Consider the following 24927-nt stretch of genomic DNA (forward strand, 5'->3'; position numbering starts at 1 on the left):
TTGGGAGGCTGAGGCAGGTGGATCACGAGGTCGGGAGTTCAAGTGGCCAAGATGGTGAAACTCTGTCTCTACTGAAAATACAAAAAAATTAGCCAGGTGTGGTGGTGGGTGCCTGTAATCCCAGCTACTCTGGAGGCTGAGGCAGGAGAATGGCTTGAACGTGGGAGGCAGAGGTTGCAGTGAGCCGATATCGCGCCACTGCACTCCAGCCTGGGCGACAGAGACAGACTCTGTCTCAGAAAAAAAGAAATAGCCAATGTCTGTAAATGCAGCACATCAGACTGCAGAACAAACCCACAGGTTCCGCTAGCAACCCTGCAAATGGCCACCACCTCTGGTCCCAGAAGAAAGAGATTCTCACATGAAGAGGGGTCAGCTGAAAACATTCATCTAATTATGCACATGTCTCCTTAGGGAAAGGAAAGTGTTCCTTAAATAAATTAGAGGAATCTTTGCCTTTATATTTCTCAGCAATATGCATATTGAAGATCAGATATTCTTGGTCTTTATAAAATGAATACTAAAGTAGAGGAGAAAACAGCTGTTTAAGGGCTGCGTCAACTTCTAAAATTTAAGAAAATATGGGCAAAGCAGTCTAGGTTCCAAATAGTCTATGCATCCTTTAAGATGTGAAAGGAAACAAAAAATACCCTCTATGTCTACACCACATCCCACACTGAGAAACTAGATGAGCAAATGAAGCAGAATTTATCATTCAAAGCCAGGTCTCAAATGCCACTTGTTCCATTGTATCTTTTCCTTCTCCTTAGCTGGGGAACAGCTCTCCTTCCTCTAAATTGTAACATTCTACCTGAACCTCCTCTGTCACTTAACGTTCATCTCTTTTGTATCCTAATTATGTATGTACAGAACTGATCTCGCTGATGGGACTGAAAGATCCTCGAATCAAGCATCTGGGCCTCATTCATTCCCATTGCCTGATTCATTTTTCACCCTAGGTCTGTTTTACTTCAAATTCCATACTCTTTTTAACTGTACTACACCTCCCCTCGTTTCTTCTTAGTCTGAGATGACTCCGTAGAGGAGGGTTGGAAGTCCAAATCTAGATGGAGCTGGGAGTCAGGCAAAAAGGAAGTTGGAATTGAGGGAGGATAGCAATAAAGCATTTACTTTCTAGGAGAGCTAAAGTTTGTAACAGTTTAATGTTTACATTAATGTTACATTACAAGGAGAGCTAAAGTTGTAATGTTTATGCTAAAATGAGGTACAGAACACAACAATGTGGATCCCCTCCCTCCCTTCCTTCCTTCCTTCCTTCCTTCCTTCCTTCCTTCCTTCCTTCCTTCCTTCCTTCCTTCTTTTTTTTCTTCTTCATCATCTCACTCTGTCACCCAGGCTGGAGTGCAGTAGCATGATCACAGCTCACTGCAGCCTCGACCTCTTGGGCCCAGGTGATCCTCCCACCTCAGCCTCCCAAGTAGCTGGGACTACATGCGTGCACCACCATGCCTGGCTAATTTTTTGTATTTTTTGTAGAGACGGGGTTTCACTATGTTGCCCTGGCTGGTCTTGAATTCCTGAGCTCAAGCACTCCTCCGGTCCTAGCCTCCCAAAGTGCTGGGATTACAGGCGTGAGCCCCCGTGCCAGGCCACAACAATGTGGATTCTGCTTTGAGGATAGAATGGCTCATGAGGTAAGGAGTCTTCAAAATACCCCACTCACCAGGAGCTTGGAAAATAGCAAAGAGTCTGATACGGGAAAGGGAAAACAGGTCAGCAGCGTGATTTCTAAGGCACGAGTGCATTAGAGTGGTTTGAGGACCATCTGGTTGACGGATGGGGGCCAGTTGACACCCAAGATGACTCAGCTAATCCAGATGGCTGGGTGTTCCTGTCATCTCTTGCTAATCTTCAAACCACCTGTCCAAAGCTGCCTGCTCAGCCAAGCAGCTTAAGGAGAACAACCTCTCCCCATGAGATCACAGTCAGTGGATTCCACAGTGAATTATGTTTTGTAGATGAACAAACAGAAAAGGCAAGACTTGTAAGGTTTGCGGATCAACCCCCACTGAGGTTAGCCTTTTTCAGACCTTCGGGAAGTTCCAAATTCCCTCCCCTGGGCTCTCCCAAAATCTTCCATATAAGGATTGCAGAAGTGATAACGCTTATTATTTTAAACTCTTTTTTTTTTTAATGCCCACCATTTGTCTATAGTTTTCTTCAAACTGAACAGTGAAATCTTGACAGCAAGAATGCTATTTTATTTGAGAGTACACTTTCAATAAAAGTTAAATTTGTTAAGGATGTTATTGTGGATTGAAAAAACATTTCCTTTTTTTTTTTTTGAGATGGAGTTTCACTCTCGTTGCCCAGGCTGGAGTACAATGGCACGATCTCAGCTCACTGCAACCTCCGCCTCCCAGGTTCAAGTGATTCTCCTGCCTCAGCCTCCTGAGTAGCTGGGATGATGTGCATGCACCACCATGTCTGGCTAATTTTGTATTTTTAGTAGAGATGGGGTTTTTCCGTGTTGGTCAGGCTGGTCTCGAACTCCCGACCTCAGGTGATCCACCTGCCTTGGCCTCCCAAAGTGCTGAGATTACAGGTGTGAGCCACCGTGTCCGGCCAAAAAAACATTTCTAATTAGTTAAATGTTCAATAGTCTTGTTCCCTACCCTGTTTCCTCATTTAACATAACAAGAGTATATTAGTATATACAACTGTTTTCCTTTTCATTGATTTAAAATGATACTAAGCAAAGTAAATTTAAAAAAATAGCAATTATAACTCCCTAATAGGATTGAAAGTTTTTTAAAAAATAAAACTTATGTTTAGTGCAAATTTTGTCATTCCCATATTTTCTTTCTTTCTTTTTTTTTGAGACAGAGTCTCACTCTGTCACCCAGGCTGGAGTGCAGTGGCATGATCTCGGCTCACTGCAACCTCCACCTCCTGGGTTCAAGCGATTCTCCAGCCCCAGCTTCCCAAGTAGCTGAGATTACAGGCGCACGCCACCCCACCCAGCTAATTTTTGTATTTTTTTTTAGTAGAGACGGGGCTTTGCCATGTTGGCCAGGCTGGTCTTGGACTCCTGACCTCAGGTGATCTGCCCGCGTCGGCCTCCCAGAGTGTTGGGATTACAGGTGTGAGCCACCGTGCCTGGCCCATTCCCATATTTTCTAAATCCAATGTTCTTTTAGAAAACACACAAAATAATTTTAGTCTCATTGCCAACCTAAATTCACAAATATTCCCTTCTGCAAAACCTTGTTTACCAGAAGTGACAAACTGAATTTCTTTCTTCTAGCCCCAAACATGAGCTTATTTACTGGGCTGCTCAGAATTCTAGAAAGGCAAGGCAAAATTAAAATAAAATGGAAATTATGCTAATGGAACTCCCTGTGTGATCAACCTCCCTGATCTTTATGAGGCCTGTTCCATCTCAGTTAGTACTTTAAAAAGCACAACTTCTAAGAAAGCAAAAAGGAGGTCCTTGTTTGTATGAAGATATTCTAAAAGATTTAGACTGTCCTGTCAATAAATGGAATAAGTATGTCGGAACCCAAGTTATTTGAGCCCTCAGTACCTCTTACTAGACGACAGCAATGGCTTCTTAATTGGGTTTCCCTCTTCAAGACGTCTTTAACATTGCTGTTAGACTAATCTTCCCGGAGTACAGCCTTGATCAGATTGTTTCATTGTTCAAAATGCCTTCAACAGCTCCAAAACCTAAGAATGAAATTCAGACCCTCTGGGATCTAAATGTGGAATCTAAAAAGTTGAACCCATAGAAGCAGAGAGTAGTGGTGGTGACCAGGGGCTGGTGGATGGGGTGAAGGTTGAAGACATGTTGGTCAGAGGATGCAAAATTTCAGTTAGAGTAGTAAGTTCTAGAGATCTGTTGTACAGCAGGGTGACCACAGCTAATAACAATGTACAACAATGTATTGTATTCTTGAAAATCTCTGAGAAGGTAGATTTCAACTGTTCTCACCACAAAAATAAGTATGTGAGGAAATACATATGTTAATTATCTCGATTTAGCCATTCTATAACATACACATATTTCAAAACGTCATGTTGGCCAGGTGCAGTGGCTCACTCCTATAATTCCAGCACTTTGAGGGGCTGAGGTGGGAGGATCTCTGGAGCCCAGCAGATTGGGCATGGACAACATAGTGAGATTCTGTCTCTGCAAAACATCTTGTAACAGCCAGGTATGGTGGTGCATGCCTATAGTCCTAGCTGTTCAGGAGGCTGAGGCAGGAATACTGTTCGAGCCTGGGAGGTCGAGGATGCAGTGAGCTGAGATCATGCCGCTGCACTCCAGCCTGGCAACAGAGCGAGATCCTGTTTCAAAAAATAACTGCCCCCCGCAAACCAAAACCAAACAAAAAAAGCCATCATGTTGTCTATGATAAATATATACAAGTTTTATTTATCAATTTAGTTTTTAAAAGGAAAAAATCCTGTTTTGTATGTAACTATTAAAAATGGAAGATGTTGGAGGCTGGGAGTTCTACTAGAGGGCTGTGATAATATAAGTACAATCACAACAAAAATGAGGTCTTACCATGTGCCAAGAATAGTGCTAAGCCTTTTATAAACATTACTTAATACTTCTAACGAGTCCATAGAATTAATTATTATTATCAAACCCATTTTAAATGTGAGGAATTGAAGTTTATAGAGCGTAACTGGCTCAAGTTCACTCTGCTAGTAAATGGTAGAATACTGATTAAGACTTGGCTCTGTCTGACGTCCAAGCTTATGTTCACATCACTATGCTGTAGAATTGTGCCAATGGTATTATAATTACCACAAGCACTGCATCATAATCCCTTGTAGGGATAAAATTTTTTTACACCTGGCCCTCATAACTACCCTTTGACACAGGCAGGGGCGGCTATTAACCTGGCTTTACAGAAAAAGACAGACTTTGGGAGGTTAACTGCCTCTACCAAGGTTATATGCCCACAGGTAATTAGTAGAGCCAAAACCAAAACCCACATCGTCAGACTTCTTGCTCAGTGTTTTATTAGCATTCTTGCTCACTCTACTAGCACAGAACTGCATGAAACAATTTTGTTCTCTGCGATACCCTTTGGGTCTAGAACACTGACACATAGTAAGAGCTCAATGACGCTAGGCTCGGTAGCTCACACCTGTAATCCCAGCACTTTGGGAGGCTGAGGTGAGAGGACTGCTTGAGGTCAGGAGTTCAAGACCAGCCCGGATAATATGGTGAGATCCTGTCTCTACAAAAAATTTAAAAATTAGCCAAGCATGATGGTATGTGCCTATAGTCCCAGCTACTTGGGAGGCTGAGGCAGGAGGATTGCTTGAGCCCAGAAGTTTGAGGCTGTAGTGAGCCATGATAGCACCACAGAATTCTAGCCTGGGCTACAGAAAAAGATCTTGTCTTTTTTTTTTTTTTTTTTAAATAGCTCAATAAGCATTTGCTGAATAAAGAAATAAATATGAGCTACCATTAACATATAATAAAACTGCTACTTAATAATACTGAATTATTATTATCAGGTCCAATTTAATAATGTATGGCTCTATTTCATCTATTTGGTTATGATTTAAAGGGGCTGTCTCTTTTAGCCATGTGCTGGATATGAGTTATGCTTTAGTACTGACTAGAAACATCTAAGGGGGAAAAAGATATACTAAGAGGGTCCACATAGGCAAATGGGAAGGTGAGAGAAAGTGGTCAGGGATCCATGTCCTCTTCACATACCGCCCACAGGAGGGGTGGCATTCATCATTTGGTAGCAGTTACTAGAGCCAATAGTCCAGAGTGGAACTAAAAAGCCCTCTCTAGAATATAATCAAATTGTGATAGTTGAATAGAAACATTGCCCGCATAGCATATGCTGTTAGAGAAAGGGATTTATTATTTATTTATACATTTAGATGCCTAATGTGATTTCATTATTTTTGAAAATGAAATACAAATAATGGCACACAAATTTGATTAAGATATGTGATAATGTTCTTGAAACTTAAGACTGGCATTATTTATACTTTACATATTTTTTACATACTAGCCTGCTTTTTTTATTATATTTATTTATTTATTTAATTTTGAGATGGAGTCTTGCTCTGTCGCCCAGGCTGGAGTGCAGTGGCGCGATCTCGGCTTACTGCAAGCTCCGCCTCCCGAGTTCACGCCATTCTCCTGCCTCAGCCTCCTGAGTAGCCGGGACTACAGGCGCCCACCACCACACCCGGCTAATTTTTTCTATTTTTTAGTAGAGATGAGGTTTCACCGTGTTAGCCAGGATGGTCTCGATCTCCTGACCTTGTGATCTGCCCGACTCAGCCTCCCAAAGTGCTGGGATTACAGGCGTGAGCCACCACGCCCGGCCTAGCCTGCTTTATTTTACATACTATCTTGTACTTTTTATTTTACATACTAGCCTGCTTGTTTTAAAAATAAAATCAGTCTTCTAAATTTTCAGAACAGCTATTCTTTGAAAGACTCTAGTAAATAGTACCACTATCTACCCAGTTGCTCAAGCCAAAAATCTAGGTTTATCCATGACTCTCTACTTTCTCTCAGCTCCCTCGTTTAATTAATCAAGTTTGACTCAACCTCCAAAACATCAAGAATCTGCTCACTTTTCATTGCTTCCAATACCAACACTTCATCCAAGCCACATTAGGGCCTCACTGGGGCTTTTGCCTTTTAGCATATTACTTTCCCACCAACCCATTCCCTACCTAGCAGCTGTGGGAGATGAGAATATGCCACTCTAAAAAGGAAGGATCGTTGAGCTGAAGGCAATTAGGAAGAAGCAGATACAGGAAAATCCTCTGCTCTCCCTCTATTTGTCTAAAAGCGGGACATAGATATATAAAGACAAAGGTATCTCCCTCCCTCTGAATCAGGGAGAACAGAGGTTAACCACTGAAGACAACATGGAACGCTTATGCCCTGGAGATGGCGCCAGGGGAATCTACATAGCAAGCTATACCAACTAGCCTTTATCTGCCAGTTGTTTGCCTTCCCTCAAGTTGCCATCCCTAGAGACAAAGTCCTCTTCCTTTGTCTTGTCACTTCGCTAAACGTTTACCATTTTTGTTAAAGATGCTATTTAAGCTAGAATTTAAATCTATCTCATTGAGAACTACTCATTCCCTGGGTGTTTGCCATGTATATAAGAAATACATATGTCACTAAACTTCTGTTTGTTTTGCTCTTGTTAATCTATCTTTTGTTACAAGGGTCCATTCCAACTAAGAACCTATGAGGGTTGAAGAAAAAAGTTATTTTTCTTCACCTAAATAGCCAAATGGATCCTTTAAAACTATGTATCAGGTCACCTCATTCCCCTGTTTAAATCCTTCCAGTGGCTTCTACTGCATGTAGAATAAAACCCAAACTTCTAACTGACTTACACAGACTTTCTCTCCCTCTTGTCTCATATTTCACTGCTCTCCCAGCTCCTAATACGCTTCCAGCCATATTCCTCAAACACGCCCCAGCTCATTCTCACCTGAGAGCTATTTCTGTCCTCTCAGCAGGGAAGGCTCCTCCTTCTTATTTTTGAATGTCTGGCTTTTTCTTTTAATTTTTATCTTATTTAAATTTTACCTTGCCCAAGTGTAACCAAGTACTCCCATTTTTCTAAGAGATAATTATTTTTTTCTCTCTTCTTTCCTCATTCCCCCAGTTCCCCACTTCCTACTCAGCCTTTTAGAAATGCAAACATAGGGTCATGCCTGTAATCCCAGCACTTTTGGGAGGCCCAGACGGGCGGATCATCTGAGGTCAGGAGTTCAAGACCAGCCTGGCCAACATGGTGAAACCCCGTCTCTACTAAAAATACAAAAATTAGCCGGGCGTGGTAGTGTGCACCTGTAATCCCAGCTACTCGGGAGGCTGAGGCAGAAGAATCGCTTGAACCTGAGAGGCTGAGGTTGCAGTGAGCCGAGATCACACCACTGCACTCTGTCTGGGTGACAGGGTGAGACTCCATTTCAAAAAAAAAGAAAGAAATGCCAGTATAGCCTTTTACCTCCCCTTCACCAGACGCTCCCTAGAGAGCAAGTTCATCTAATTATGTGCTTGGGAGAGATCCAGAAAGGAACCCTCACTCACCAGGAGGTTGCCTGGATCGCTAACAGCTGATTTCTATGGGCCCCCACCCCCCAACCAGGAGACTGCCTTGAGAGATATGAAACTCTCTCCCACCTGGGCAGTTTTTGGCCTAGTCCTGCACAAGAAGGCACCAGCAGTCACCAGCTCGACTGCCCAGTAGATAAGGCACTGGAGCTAGCACATGGACCTCCCCCTTGCTCATTTCCTCTTCTGCCTTTTAAAAGTGCGAGCTTTCTGCTCCAAAAGCTAAGCAGTTACCCTTAAAGCAGGAAGCCTGTACTCCTTCCCCAAGGCTAGCTTTGGAATAAATCACCTTCTTTATACCAGACCCCCTTCTTGATAACCTGTGTTTCGGCTACATAAGTAGCCTTCTCTGTAACTCAGCAAAGTGGTCACATTCCCCACTTTAATTCTCTCCAAGGCACTGCCCACTATATGATAATTCTTTTGGTTTATTTATTTCTTAATTTGTATCTTTGTGTCTTCAATCATGAAGAGAGAAAGATGATAACAAATTGGTAGGAAGCCTTATCTGTTTTATTCACACCTAGATCTCTAATGCCTAAAAGAGTGCTTAACAAATAATATGCACTCATTGAACACTTGTTTTTTTTTTTCCTCCAAACAGATTATTGAATACGGCAAAATTCTATATACAAAGTGACCTGGACCGGCTGCTTCAAAACACGATCCTTTCTTACTAATATCTTGATAGGTCAGTCCATAGTGTTAAAAAGCAATTTACGGCCGGGCGCGGTGGCTCACGCCTGTAATCCCAGCACTTTGGGAGGCCGAGGCGGGCGGATCACGAGGTCAGGAGATCGAGACCATCCTGGCTAACACGGTGAAACCCCGTCTCTACTAAAAATACAAAAAATTAGCCAGGCGAGTTGGCGGGCGCCTGTAGTCCCAGCTACGTGGGAGGCTGAGGCAGGAGAATGGCGTGAACCCCGGGGGGCGGAGCCTGCAGTGAGCCGAGATCGCGCCACTGCACTCCAGCCTGGGTGAAAGAGTGAGACTCTGGCTCACAAAAAAAAAAAAAAAAAAAAAAAAAAAAGCAATTTACTCTTAAGTAAATAGAAAAGTGCCCATTGCACATTAAATGAATGGCCTAACTACTGGAACTTTAGTAGTTCTACAAGATATTTAACAAAGGTAGGATGGAGTTCCTATGACAGGCTGCTGAAGAACAGATACGAGACATCAAGAGGCCATTTTGTGTACTGCCACTATGAAGCCATCATGCTTCTGGATCATAATGTTCCCATTATCTGATGCTGGACACACTACAAGAATATCAGTGGGGTCAGAGGTTAGCTTAGCTGCTTGTTGGGCTACAACAGATATCACTCCAGCATGCTCGTCTGACAGGGTCCCATGGCAACCCAGATTAAGTGAATGTGCATGGGACTCCGACAATGGAGGGATTCTTCATTGTATCTTCTAAGCACTGCTCCAAGGTCGCCTCCACCCCACCCACCGTCCACCCTGGCCCAGAACCCTGAACACTTGTTGAAAGAATAAAAATAATGTGTATTGCACATCACATTTTTATTAAAAGGGACACTATATATAGCTATTTATGTTTACTGTAGAAACAAAGGAAAAAGTATGAAAAGATACTGAATAGTGAACGTTAACTTCCTTAGGGAGGTAGTGAAAGAAAAATTAAGATTTCTTTGAATAACCCTGCACTATTTAATTAGTAACAATAAGTATGTCTTTCTTTTTGGAGTTAAAAAATAATTCAATAAATATAAAATGAGAAGAGAAGGAATATTCCCTCAGCTGGGGAGACAAACTGATTACACAATTCTATATCTGTCTACTCCAGAAGCTGACCAATATTACAGCAATCTTGTTATGCTAGTAATTTCTCCATTCACAGATGAAAGTAATTATTTAAAGATGCCTTGATCATAGGTATTAAAGTATTTCAAAACCATAAAGAAAGGGGTACAATTCAGTCATAAACAAAGAGAATTTTCTTGTAAATCCTGAAATGCCCAATTAGGACAAATTTATATATTTAGAGAAGACCTTGAGCAACTTTGAGGAAGGTAATACTTATATGGTTAGGTTCTAATATATTTACTAAAAAATTACTTTATAATCAATACCTCAATACTTTCTATTTTGGTCAGGGAAATTTTCCATGAGTTTGGAATACCAAATACTGAATATCAAAAATGTCAGATGTGGGGAAAATGCTCATGACAAATCCATCGAACATACTAAGAGCTAATTAGAAACAACCTTACCTCAATAGAAGATGGAGTACTTGATGGCACTGGAAAGGGAGTAACGGCCATCTGATTGACTGCATCTTCGTTTCTGTGAAATGTTAAAATAGGCAGAATCAGTACACAGTAAATGCTAAGTTCCTGGCTCAAATTACAAATACTTCCTCAGTTCTCAGTTGAAAATGCACACACAGCATCATAGAATTAAATATATATATATATAAATATATAGCTTCCATATATATAGCTTCTAAGCATGCAAAGTTACTACGCACAAAAAAATATGTATTGCTCAAAGGATACCAAGATGCAATTATTAGTGACAAAGAGTGATGATGCTAGGAGTTACTCAAATCCCACTTAGTAAGTCAGGTGCTGCAGAGGATAAGTTTGGAAAGGCTTTGGCTCTTTCAGCACTGTGGAGTATACATTTTTCAAATGGCCATGTGCATTTGAATGTCTGGAGGCCCCATTAATGTCTGGAGCGTTTTGTTCTTTGAACTGGAAAGGATCCCAGCCTCCTCACTTGGCTTCTAACTTTGTTTTGCCAAATGAAGGATGATGGGGTGTCTACAATAGGCCTGCAAGGTGGAGTGTGAGGAGGAGTGATTGATGGGGAGGGCAGAGCTCCAGACAATGCTTCGTGGGTAGGTGAATTCTCCTCCTCCTCATCCCAATGGAGTAGAGTAGATGGCAGCTGAAACCTCATCACCAGGGTGACAGGCATACAACTCCTATAATACTGGTTCTGATTATCTGGACCTATTTTCACCACATTACTAGCAAATGGTTGGCAGTGGTCTGTGGGAGATAATGACTATCCTTTATAGTCATTATACCCATTATGATGCACAACCAACATAATTATCTCAAGATTTATGTGAAGTTTGATTTTATGTTTCACAATATAAACCAAGGAAGCTCACAAAAAACGCTTCCTGCTGATATGTAAAGTTCTTAGACTGTTCACAGATTTCTCTCCATATGAGCCATGTATATAGAAGAGCTATTGTCTGACTTGGGAGGGCATTCAAAATCCAATCCCATTTTACGCTTTCTTTTTCATCAATTGGATTACTAGACCATTCCTCCCTTGGTGATTTAATCATGTCACTGCTTTTTCTTGAAATGCCTTTCTTTCTCTTTTTTCTTTCCCTTCCTCCCTTCCTCCCTTCCTCCCTCCCTCCCTTCCTTTCTTTTTTTTTTTTTTTTTGAGATGGAGTCTCATTCTGTCACCAAGGCTGGAGTGCAGTGGCACAATCTCGGCTCACTGCAGCTTCCACCTCCTGGGTTCAATCGATTTTCCTGCCTCAGCCTCCGAAGTAGCTGGGATTACAGGCACGCACCACCACACCTGGCTAATTTTTGTATTCTTTATTTAATTTATACCCCACCCATCCTTCCCCTCCAATGTGAGTTCAATTACCTCTAACTAGGTGAATTATTCCCTTCCCTTAAATTCAAAGACTATTCTATATACGGATGTCTTCCAAATTCACATATTTAGCCTAAATCTTTTGAGCTTAGGCCTAGGACCTGCGTACCCAGCTCTTACTTTATATCTCCACTAGATGTCTTATAAGCATCTCAAATAAAACAGAGCTTTTTTATCCCACTCAGTCACCATATGGTTCCACAGCCAATTCTCTCCACCAGAGTAAATGTCAACAACGTCTGTCCAGTTGTTCAACCAGGAACCAGGGGTCATTCTTAAAAATAATCTTCCTCAACTGTACTTCCAACCACTAAGTCTCATGGATTTCACCTTCAAAACATATCTTGGATCTTTCCATTTCTTTCCACCCTATCCTATCTATAAGCCATCATCATTTCTCACCTGCATATAAGAGCAACCCAGTTACATCTCTCCAAGCCATTCTCCACCCAGCAAAGTTATGATTCTAACATATAAAACTGATCATATTTCTAACCCCTTCTTACGGCTTCTTAATGCACTTAGGATCAAGCGCAAAGTCGATAAGGAAGCTCTGAGGTCCCAGCCCCCATCTCTGGCCCCCTCTAGTGCTTCTTCCCCTTGCTCACTTATGCCTCAGTCCAGCTGCACAGACTTTCTTTCCACTTCTTAGCTGAGCTGAGATCTACTCACCTCAGGGTCTTCTCTTACCCTACTCTCTTCTGCTCTGCTTGACAAATACTTTGGCTGATTTACTCCTATTTCTCCTTCACAGCTCATCATAAACGTCATTTCCTAAAACAAGCCTTCCAGGACCTTCTTAATATGCTCATAGCACCCTAGACAATGATTGCTCTTATAGGTCTGCTTCTTTCATATTTTACCTAACTGATTTGTGTGAACATTTGCTCCAAATCTGAATTTCTCTCTGGATGGGAAGCATTCCAAGGACAGGACTCATGTCCGTCCTGCTCCCTATGACACTATCTAGGGGTAACACAGTGCCTGGCAAGTGTTTGTGCTTAACATAGTTATTGGAAAAAAAAAAAAAAAATGGCCCGCCTGCCCGCCTGCCCGCCTGCCTCCCTCCCTCCCTCCCTTCCTTCCTCCTTGCTTTCTTCTTTTCTTCTTTCTTTTCTTCCCTCTGTGGCCCAGGCTGGAGTACACTCGGCTCGCTGCAGACTCCCTGCATCCGGCTCCTGTGATTCTCCTGCGCCGGCCTACGGGGTGCCTGGGATTGCCGGCGCGCGCCACCACCCCTCTCTGGTTTTTCTCCTTTGGCTGGAGGCGTGGTTTCGCCATGTCGGCCAGGCTGGTCTCCAGCTCCTGACCTCGAATGGTCTGCCCGCCTCGGCCTCCCGAGGTGCTGGGACCGCAGACGGAGGCTCGCTCACTCGGTGCTCGGTGTTGCCCGGGCTGGAGTGCGGTGGCGTGGTCTTGGCTCGCTGCAGCCTCCGCCTCCCAGCCGCCTGCCTTGGCCTCCCAGGGTGCTGGGATTGCAGCCTCTGCCCGGCCGCCGCCCCGTCTGGGAGGTGGGGAGCTCCTCTGCCTGGCCGCCCATCGTGTGGGTTATGAGGAGCTCCTCTGCCCGGCCGCCCTGGGAGGTGAGGAGCGCCTCTGCCCAGCCGCCACCCTGTCTAGGAAGTGAGGAACGTCTCTGCCTGGCCGCCCATCGTCTGGGATGTGAGGCGCGCCTCTGCCCGGCCGCCCCTTCTGGGATGTGAGGAGCGCCTCTGCCGTCTGGGAGGTCTACCACAGAGGCCAGAAGCAATGTGGGGGCTGGATATGGTGGCTCACGCCTGTAGTCCCAGTACCCTGGGAGGCCGAGGCGGGTTGATCACTTGAGGCGAGGAGTTCGAGACCAGCCTGGCCAACATGGCGAAACATATGAAAAATACAACTGACAAACCAACCAACCAACCAAGCGACAACAAAACAGGTCTACCCTGGAGTCGTACTCTAATTTTTTCTATTTTCCTCCCTTTCTGATCCTTTATCCCACTTTCTTTTTCTTCCTCTTCCTTCTCCTTCTTCTTTGTCAAATAGAGGATTGAGTTATTATCATTGATCCATACCACGTCCCTCTCTCATTTATTTTCTTTAATTCCCACCCCCCATTTCTATTCCCTGTCTTCCCATGGGCAACCTTCCTAATATGTTTGATATGCATCTTTTTGTTTGTATATACTTTTAGAAAATGTTTATTGTTTTGTGTGCAAAAAAAATTAAAAAAAAATGAATGAACGGTGGGGTGGGTTGGGGTGGGATGTAATGACAACTCTCTTCAATAAGGAGACAGAAAAGTAGGAGTCTCAGTTCCAGCCTGCCACTAACTAACAGAGTGACTTTGGGGAAATCACTTCTCAGAGTCTCAGTGGCTAGATCCCTTAAGTAAGTAGCTTAACTATTACGAATCCTAAATTGGTTAAATTTTTTGTGGAATGAAGCACAGTATAAATAAAGACATGAGGTCTAGGTGCCATTTCAAGCTCTATGCTTCTTGGATTCTTCGACTATCTATCTAGGCATGAACCAAACCAAAGCAAATGGGAGAAAAACTACAACTATAAAGTGACATAGCGTTATCAAGCGCATCTCTGTTTCTTCTGACTGCATTTCAGGTGCCTTGAGCACACACTATTATGTTAAGAGATGGCTTGGCTATTGTTTTTCAGGGAATACAATCCATTCCTCAGCAGTTTGCTCACATATAGAAAAAGTAATCCATCACTCGTGGGTAAAGAACAGTATTTTCCCAGTCGTAATTCCTTTTCCCACTCAATTTCTCCATTGAACAACACAATAAAGCTCAGCTTAGGGCCGAAAGCCAACAGGCCGTGTCTGCTGTAGATCTGGAACTCACAGCGCAGAGTATACTTGGCAGTAATTAAATAGATGGCTTTTCGTATCTCTTTCAAAGGTTACCAGCATTAAAAATATGGCTGTACATGAATTCTTATTGAGAGATCATGATGAACTGAACCAAGTTAGCTCAAATTGGCCAAGTTATCCCCTCACAATTTAATGATTTTTTTCACAAATTTGTATGACTTTAATGGTCTTTAAGGTCCATATTAAATTTTTTTAACCTTACATAATAGAAAACCGACAATTACTCTCACTGAAAAGAAGAAAGCTGATAAAAGAAGTTACAGTTCATAATCCTTTATAATCTACTTAATATTTAGTGGTCACATCCCTCAGCATCAAGCCATGGAGAGCTGACATAGCTGCAATTTTAAAGAGAAAAGTAGGAAGAGGGCAACCAAAGGAGAGAAGGCATTTACACTTCAGACAAGCAGTGGGGCCTGAATGACATCTGAAGAACCTTTGAGCCCTCATATCCTATGATTCTCATAAGTAATGACATCTCTTTGCTTTATAATTAAAGTTTTTTTTTTTTTTTTTTTTTTTTGAGACAGAGTCTCTCTCTCTCGCCCAGGCTGGAGTGCAGTGGCGTGATCTTGGCTCACTGCAGCCTCCACTTCCGAGGTTCAAGTGACTCTCGTGCCTCAGCCAGTTGAGTAGCTGGGACTACAGGCATGTGCCAACATGTGCAGCTAATTTTGGTATTTTTAGTAGAGATGGAGTTTCACCATGTTGGCCATGCTGGTCTTGAGCTCCTGGCCTCAAGTGATCTGCCCGCCTTGGCCTCCCAAAGTGCTGGGATTACAGGTGTGAGCCATCAAGCCAGGTGAAACTTTCCTTTCCAAATAATTAGCCTAAGTTTCTTAGGCCCCAGTGCCTCAAAGAGAACACAGTCAGGAATTGTAATTGTTTGTGGGTATTTTTAGAATGATCTTTAAGAGCTGCTGGGAGAGAGATAATGGACTTCTCCCACAGATAAGGGTGAGACCCATTTTCCAGAGCATGGAACACTGCATGTGTGTCTTCATTGCTGTACTTGCCATGCTCCATTAAAATCACTTGTGCTGGTTTTTCTCTCACTCTGAGCACAAGGATGAGATCTTATTACTTCGTATCTCCAGCTGGTAGTGTGGTACCTGGCAGGGAGTAGGTGTACTGTGATGTAAATATCTGTTGAACAAAAGTGATCTTAATAAGGCAGAAAAAGAAACCAGAATTACCGAAACCGCCCTGTGCTTTCTGAGCTGTTTCCATGAGTTAGTGAGGCTATGCTGCCTGCAGTCAGCCAGCTATCAGTATTTACCACATGTAAGGGCCATTTCTTGGGGTGTCCACCCAGCTCACAGTGATTCCTTGGATGGGCCATAATGTTTACACTAGGTACTAATAGCCCTGCCCTCAACTAGATTGGATAAAGGGGGCAGACGCCTGCCTTAGTTTGGGGCAATCAAATTCCCTCTCTCAGAGGCTTAACATTTAGAAGAGACATATATAAAGATCAGGAGTGCAATGTGAAGACTATTGATGGAAATGCTCAAGGATAAACAGGGGTTCAGAATTCCCTTCTGCTGACACAGCTAGAGCTGCCCTGGTTCCATCTCTGGAGCCTTGTTGTATGGATCTTTTTTTAAGAGTCCATAAGGCATCTGGACTCTTACAATACATTCTCCTTTTAGTTTAAGCTGGCTGGTGGTTACTTTGATTGGTTGAAACTCAACTATATAGCTTTGATTTTATTTTGAATATATACATTTCTTTAACAAATATTTATAGTACGTACACAAAAATGGATAAAAGACCATTCTTGCCTTTGATGATATTAGCAATTAGTGAGGAATGCAGCTAAGTAAACAAACAACTACACTTGTGGCATTAATACCTGATATGGTTTGGCTGTGTCCTCACCCAAAATCTCATCTTGAATTGTAGTCCCCATAATCCCCACGTGTCAAGGGAGAGACCAGGGGGGCAGTTTCCCCCATACTATTCTTGTGGTAGTGAGTGAGTTCTCAGGAGATCTGATGGTTTTATAAGTGTGTGGTAGTTCCTCCTGCATTCATTCTCCTTCCTGATGCCTTGTGAAGAAGGTGCTTTGCTTCCCCTGCGCCGTGATTATAGGTTTCTTGAGGCTTCCCCAGCCACACTAAACTGTAAGTCAGTTAAATCTCTTTCCTTTATAAATTACCCAGTCTCAGTATTTTCATAGCAGTGTGAGAACAGACTAATACACTACTCAAGGGATCTCAATTTAGTTTTTCTCCAAAAGCATGCTAAGAATACCTCTAATTCCGCTTCTTGTTTGTAGAATATATTTATGTTTGTGGAAAACACACATTCTGGATCCTGATTTGAATTCTGTTTTGTTATAAAAATGAAACTCACATTGGTAAAAATCATGTAACTTGTGTTAGACAAAATGCTAACAAGTCTCCCAAGATTCCTGCCCCCAGTTTACAGACAAATTTCACTTCCATAATTAGACTATATGATAAGTCACTGCTGACTATAAAATAAAGAGAGATTATCAGTTTGGGCCTGACCTAATCATACAAACCCTTCAGGGAGATTTCACTTAGAACCTCAGTATCCTAAATCCTTAAATTAGTAGGTTGACTTAAATGAATTCTAAACCAATTAAATTCTTTGTGGAATTCCTAGAGGTCACAGACAGGAAGTCAGAGATTGGAAGCACCATTGTTTGCTTCAGGATGGAGGGGGCTTCCTGACAAGGACTGTGGGAGATCTCTAGGAGCTGAGAGCAGCCCCCATCTGAGAACCAGCAAGAAAATAGAGAATGAGCCTGGAAACAACTTTCCCCCCAAAGCCTCCAGACAAGACCTCAGCCTGACCAACGCCTTGACTTCAGCTTGGTGATATCCTGGGCAGAGAACAGAGCCATGGCTTGTCATGCCAGCATTCTGACCTACACAACTGTGAGCCAATAAACAGGTATTGTTTTCTGCCATTCAATTTCGGTAATTTGTTACATAGCAAGAAAAAATTAATACGTGACACAAATTTTGATTTGGAAAACATGGTCACCGGAAATATAACTAGAAACATAACATTTGACTGCTTACCAGGTGCCACTGTTCAAAATCCTTGACATACGTTAACTCATTTAACCTTCATAACAAGTCTATGTGGTAGTTAGAATTATTTTTTTCATTTTCTCTTGGTTTTACAGAAAGGTTAAGCAACCTGACCAAAGTCACACAGCTTATAAATCACAAAGCTGATAAACAGCAGAGCTGAGGTTCAAAAACAGCAATCTGGTTTCAAAACCTACTCTTAACTACTATACTACAGTCTTTCCCATTTTCATAGCCTATCCAGAGCCACAGATGTCTCCTTCTCTCATATACGCAAGTTAAGATCCTTAGGTGAGTCTAGGCTATTAAATTTTGGGCTATTACTTTTTAAATTATTTAATAAATTTCCTTGGGGTAAAAATACATGCAAGGTTCTAAGTCTGCTCACTGTATCAACTGCAATCTGTCCACATTTCATATGTAGGTCCTGGGTGTTTTATCTATTAAGATATTACCCATCCCTTATAGAGATATAATGACTATAAAATGCTTTAAAATTTCATTTTGTGTGATGGGGCAGGTATAGTGGTGAATATTACAGTGGAGTGTAATTTCCTCAGTACTATTCTGGGATAGTTATTAGGGCTGTTCATAAATCCTCTAGCTTCAACTTTTCTTCCTCTTTAAAGGTGAACCAGTGCTTGATTAGCTACGTTTCCTTTTTCTGCACTGGTGATCATGGAAACAAATGCTGAGAGGGAGCCTCTGCTGCCTGGGTACGTGAATGACCATGGTGAACAGAGGGTTCCTTACTGAGCCCTGATGGGTATGTAATATGAGAAAGAAATAATCCTTTGTTTATTTCTTTGTTGTCTTAAGCCATGAGTTTTGGGGCTGTTTGTTACTGAAGCATAACTGTGTCTACCCTGAGTCTAACATGCTCTATACAAGTTTATTCTATAATTTTTTTAAAAGCCACGTTTATACCTTATTCATAGTAACTAAAAACTGCAAACAACCCAAATGTTCACCTACAGGAGAATGATCATCAAATTTTTGTATATTCATAGAGTGAAGTATTACTCTGTGATTAAAGGAACAAACTTTTGATAAACACAACATGGATAAATCTCAAAAATGTTATGTTAATGAAAGAAACCAGACACAAAAGAATAAATGCTGTTTGATTCTATTTACATTAAGTTTAAGAACAGTTGAAACTAACCTATAGTGACAGAAATCAGGAAGCAGGTGGCTCTTGGGGGAAGGAGAGAGTGACTGTAAAGGGACACCGCAATCTTTCGGAGGTGAATGAGTAGTCTATATTTTTGTTTTGTGTGGAGGTTACACAGGTGTATGCAATTATCAGAACTCAACAGACTTAAGACATAAAATCTATTGCACTGAGTATAAATTATACCCCAACTAAAAAATAAATCCATGATAATGTGTAGTACAAGACAACTACGTTGGCTTGGAAATGAATATAAGCAAAGGCACAGACAGACCAAAGCAAAGGTATGGATTCTATCACTGATAAGATATAAATAAGATACAAAACAACTTAAAACCCTGGTTTCTCAACCTTTAAAATGGGGATAATGTCTAATATTAATAGAATTGTTATGAGATAATGTAAACGTCAAAGCACACTAACAGAAGTAAATATTTAATGTTTTATGGCTTTGTGATGTTAAATCTCAAATGCTTAAACTTCCAGGTGCTACATCCTCGGTTACTATTAATTCATTCAGCCATCAACCAAAAAATTTAAAACATCACTGAGTCTAATGGTTTAATCTAAAGGCTTTATTCTTCTTTTTTCTTTTAATCCCATAGTTTCCATCCTAATTCATGTCCTTTGCATGTTGCCTGGTCTATGACAACAGTATCACTACTTGTTTTCTTGTTCTGCTTTCTCTGCATCTGAATCCATCCAAATTGCTCCCTCTCAACTGTGAAAACTACCCACTGGAACCAAGCCTGAAAATAACCCAACATCAATGAGTTCCCTCTATGGATGTTTGTTTTGCCTGATGTATAGTTTCTTATTTGCATGTCTTTGTAGTTGCTGGAGAACTTCTTACTTAACTGTATGACCTTTTATAGCATATGACATACAGGAGGTACTCAGTAAATCATGAATTTGCTGATGCCATTTGGACTCAATTCTTTCCTATGTAAGTCTACCTAGCTAGTATTAAATATTAACTAACTCTCGCTGTACCCACTTCTCCAACAGCAATCGCTTGCTCCTTTGAATTTCTAAACTGCTCATGTGGCTTGTCTCAGTAACTTCATTCTATTCTTCTAAGAGCATTTCACTGTATTTTTGGATGCACATATATGTCATATACAGCACTTTGTTGATGTAACATTATATATTTATTCTTTATCCCTCAAAGGTGTAACCATAATTCAAACTGTAATGAGGGATTTCATTAACATGTTATTTGATAGCCCTTGACTAATTCCTTAGGATAAATATGGGATACTCTAATATAAACTCGAAAAGAACACTGTAAATTGTTGCCAAAAAAAAATTAGTGGTCATGAGGAGAACATACTCATGCTTCAGGGAAACACAACAAGCCCATGATGACAATTTATGAATGATGAAAAATAAGACATCTAATGTGACAGGCAGTGTGTGTATGTTTGTAGAATGCTATAACTTCATCAGGGTATGAGATATTCCTAAGAAGCATTTCTACCTCTTCTAAAAGCAAGAAAGTGTGTTTCATCTTAAAATTCATAGGGAATTTCAAGGGACCACAAATAGCCAAAACAATCTTGAAAAAGAAAAATAAAGTTGAAGGTCTTACCTTTCCTTGATGTTCAAACCTACTGCAAAGTACGGTAATAAAAACAGCGTGGTACTGGCATAAAGATAGACATATTAACCAATGGAATAGGACAGACAGCCAAGAAATAAACCCTGGTATACGTGTATGTATGTATGTATTTTGAGACAGGGTCTCGCTCTGTCACTCAGGCTGGAGTGCAGTGGCATGATCATAGCTCATTGTAGACTTGAAGCCTCAAACTTCCAGGCTCAAGCGAACCTCCCACCTCAGCCTTCTGAATAGCTGGGACTACAGGTACAGGCTACCATTTCTGGCTTTTTTTTTTTTTTTTTAACACAGTCTCCCTCTGTTGCCCAGGTAGCAGTGTGGATGACGTGATCATGGCTCACTGCAGCCTTGACCTTCCGGGCTACAGCAGTCCTCACACCTCAGATTCCTAAGTAGCTGGGACCACAGGTGTGTGCCACCACAGTGGGCTAATTTTCTTTTTGAATTTTAGTAGAGATGAGGCCTCGCTATGTTGCCCAGTCTGGTCTTGAATTCCTGAGCTCAAGCAATCTTCCCACCTCAGCCTCCCGAAGTGCTGGGATGACAGGCATGAGCCACCACACTCACCCTGTATATGATTAAGGGATTTTCAACTAGAACACCAAGACCATTCAGTGGGGGAATGGATGATCTTTTCAACAAATGGTGCTGGAAAAACTGGATAGCTACATGTAAAAAATGAAGTCTTCTGGGTGAAGGTTACACTGATGCGGTGCATCTGTAATCCTAGCTACTCAAAAGGCTGAGGTGGGAAGATGGCTTGAGCCCAGGAGTTTGAGGCCAAATTGTGCTATGATCATGCCTGTGAAGAGCCACTACTCTCCAGCCTGAGCAACACAGAGAGATCCTCAACTCTAAGAGAGGGGAAAAAAAGAATGAAGTCATAGCCTTCCTTTATACCATATATGAAAATAAACTCAAAATGAATCAAAGGCTTAATATAAGAGCTAAAACTATAAAACTCTTAGATGAAAATATAGGGATGAAATGCTTTCTGACATTGGATTTGACAATAATTTCTTGAGTACAACACCAAAAGCACAGGTAACAACAACAAAAATAGATAAATTGGACATCAAAATAAAAAACCTTGCGTATATCAAAGGGCACAATCAACAGAGTGAAAAGGCAACTTATGAAATAGGAGAAAATATTTGCAAATCACATATCTGACAAGTGGTTAATATCTACAATATGTAAAGACTCCCATAACTCAACAACAGCAAAACAAATAATCTCATTAAAAAAATGGGCAAGGGACTTGAATAGACATTTCTATAAAGAAAACACACAAAAAGCCAATAAGTACATGAAAAGATGCTCAGTATCACTAATCCCTCAGGAAAGTGCAAATCATGCACATCAAAATCACAATGAGATACCACCTCACACTTATTAGGATGGATACTATCCAAAAAAAAAAGGAATGTTGGCAAGGTTATGAAGAAATTAAAACCTGTGTACATTGTTAGTAGGGACGTAAAATGGTACAGCAACTATGGAAAACAGTATGGAGGTTCCTCAGAAAATTAAAAATAGAATAACTGTATGACTCAGGAATTCCATTTGTGTGGTATATATCCAAAAGAATTGAAAGCAGGGTCTGGAAGAGATATCTGTATATCCATGTTCATAGCAGCATTATTTACAGTCACCAAAAGGTGGAAGCAACCCAAGTACCTATCAATGGATGCGTGGATAAACAAACATGGCACATACATAAAATGGAACATTATTCAGCCTTAAAAAGGTAAGAAATTCTAGCACACGCTGTGACATGAATGAACATTGAAAGTACATGCTAAGTGAAATATACCAGTCACAGAAGGACAAATACTGCATGAGTCCACTTATGTGAGGTACCTAGGGCAGTCAAATTCAGAGACAGACAGTAGAATGGTGGCTGCCAGGGGCTGAGAGGAGGGAAGAATGGGGAGTTATTGTTTAATGTACACAGAGTTTCAGTTTGGGAAGATGAAATAATTCTGGAGATGGATGGTGATGATGGTTGCCCAACAATGTGAATGTACTTCATGCCACTGAACTGCGCACTTAAAATGGTGAAGATGGTACCTTTTGTGTTATATGTTATGCTCAGTTGCTTCCACCTTTTGGCTACAGTAAATAATGTTGCTATGAACACAGATATAGAAATATCTCTTCCGGACCCAGCTTTCAATTATTTTGGATATATATTCCACAAGTAGAATTGCTGGGTCCTATGGTGAAATTGTGTTATGTTTATTTCATCACAATTAAAATTACCTGAGCAAGAAAAAAAGTGAAAGTGTGATGAAAATACGTTTGAATTATTTAGAATGTCACTTAAAATCATGATTGTCTTCAGGGTGTTCTGGGCCTGCCTCTTGGAAATGTCCTTTCAGCAAATCCACAGGATCTCATTTTATGCCAACAAAATACCGTTTTATCAAAAGCAGAAGTTATGTGCCTGAATTCAGCCTGGATTGTTGAGCAGGCTGACTTTATTTATTGCAACTTGTTCTAAAATGATTACAACTACGATCTAGTGCCTGGTACATCATTTAGGTGCATGTACACACACACACACACACAAATGTTGAATAAATGAACACATCAACACAACTAACAAGGCCTGGATATTGCTTTCTGATTATACTAAATCTAGTCGTCTGAGACATTTCAGGATAAAAAGTAATCTCTATACTTCCTGTATTAATTGGAACATGACACTGAATTAACATTCAGCCAGGAAAGCTCCACGTAAATGAATCAGAAGTAATGTACAAAACAAAGCAAATCATTCTACCTCAATGGGAAAATTCCTTTCCAAAAAGATTCCAGGAGATATTCCTAACTGTATGAACAGAGTAAACAGTTCCAATTCACAATCAGAAGAAACTACCAAAATAGCTGAGTATGTCGAATCGGAAATAAAAGTCCAATGACAGTGGAATTATGAGTTCTATTTACTTGGCACTTCAAACAATGTCAATTACCAATGAGGGCTGCTGGGAGAAAGCAGTATCTAGACCCACATTTTACACAGGAGGCCTGAGGCATGTTCTAAATAATTGTTGCCAGTTGTGGAGAGGAAAAGGTGGCTCATAAAATATTTGGCAGTGCAGGCTGGCAGGAGAGTTGATATGGGGAACTCAGGACTGGATGGAATGGATGACTTAGCCTAATAAGTTGAAGACAGCCTTTTTTTTTTTTTTTTTTTTTTTTGAGACAGAGTTCTCTCTGTCACCCAGGGTGGAGTGCAGTGGCACTATCTCAGCTCACTGCAACCTCCGCCTCCTGGGTTGAAGTGATTCTCTTGCCGCCGCCTCCTGAGTAGCTGGGATTACAGGCACATGTCACCATGCCCAGCTAATTTTTTGGCATTTTTAGTAGAGACAGGGTTTTGCCATGTTGGCCAAGCTGGTCTCGAATTCCTGGCCGCAAGTGATCAGCCCGTCTTGGCCTCTCAAAGTGCTGGGATTACAGGCATGAGCCACTGCGCCCAGCCTTCCAAGAGAGTCTTTCTGAAAGATAGTACCATAGATACTCGCAGCTATTCCCCTCTTATTCCTGGCTGGCAAATCCCAAAAGTTCAGATACACAGACCTTAATATACAGTCCTCACCATAAGGCCATGTGCTGGGATCCTCACCCTCAGGGACAAACTGGGACAAATCCTGCCTGATTCCTCTTTGATAATCATGGTAATCTCATTTCAAGAGCCAGCAATGGTTTGGCAATGGTAATGAGTGATACAGCAGATCCTCAGTAGAGACTTGTTCAGAGGCTTTATGCTCTGCTAAAGTCGTTTGAAGGATGAAAAACTCAGAATTCTAAGGCTAAAAGCTTACAAGTGACAGGAAGATGCACAGAGGAAACCAAAAGAGTCTCACTCTTGTTGCTTGTAATTTGTTCAGATAGCTCTATTTCTTATCTGTTCATTAAGATTATTTGACAGTAAGCAATAAAAATAAATTTGGGCCAACGTAAGCAAAAGAGAATTTACTGGAGGGATACTGAGCTCTCACAAAATTGATAGGCTATAGGATCAGGCTTGGGACAGTTGGGAACTAAGAGACTTCCAGAGGACAAGGAAGTAGGAAACAGAATGATGTAGCAGGAGTGTCTGGCCGGGGCACTGTGGCTCTATGAATAAAAACCATTCGTATCAAATCACTCACATTACTTGCTTCCAATTCTATACCTAAGGTATCGTATTGCCAAAGTGTAAGACACATTGACCACCCGCTGGCCACACTTTGGCAGTGAGAGAAAGAATTGGCTCCTTCAGCTTCCACAGAGGGAGACAGGCAGCTGGATGTATTGTTTCACTGTGTGTGTGTGTGTGTGTGTGTGTGTGTGTGTTGAGAGGTGAGAAGTGGGGGTCTACCTAAGGAAACAGGAATTCCACTGGGCAAATAGTATAAATATTGACCAGCAAAAAAGAAAAAAAGCAAGC

General features: G+C 41.4%; 1 protein-coding gene and 1 pseudogene across 2 annotated transcripts in view; both read right to left on the reverse strand.

Moving 5' to 3' along the window:
- PATJ (PATJ crumbs cell polarity complex component) overlaps positions 1-24927 on the reverse strand; it is a 416500-nt gene that overhangs the window by 107289 nt on the left and 284284 nt on the right. For both annotated transcript variants that reach the window (XM_058430929.1, XM_032137686.2), the window contains exon 30: positions 10336-10408. In XM_058430929.1, the coding sequence (XP_058286912.1) occupies positions 10336-10408 (73 nt within the window). The remainder of the gene's footprint in view (positions 1-10335; positions 10409-24927) is intronic.
- On the reverse strand, positions 9201-9596 carry LOC131381871 (ragulator complex protein LAMTOR5-like; annotated as a pseudogene).

This window comes from Hylobates moloch, unplaced genomic scaffold (assembly GCF_009828535.3).
Source record: "Hylobates moloch isolate HMO894 unplaced genomic scaffold, HMol_V3 SCAFFOLD_18, whole genome shotgun sequence".
NCBI classification, from domain to species: Eukaryota; Metazoa; Chordata; class Mammalia; order Primates; family Hylobatidae; genus Hylobates; species Hylobates moloch.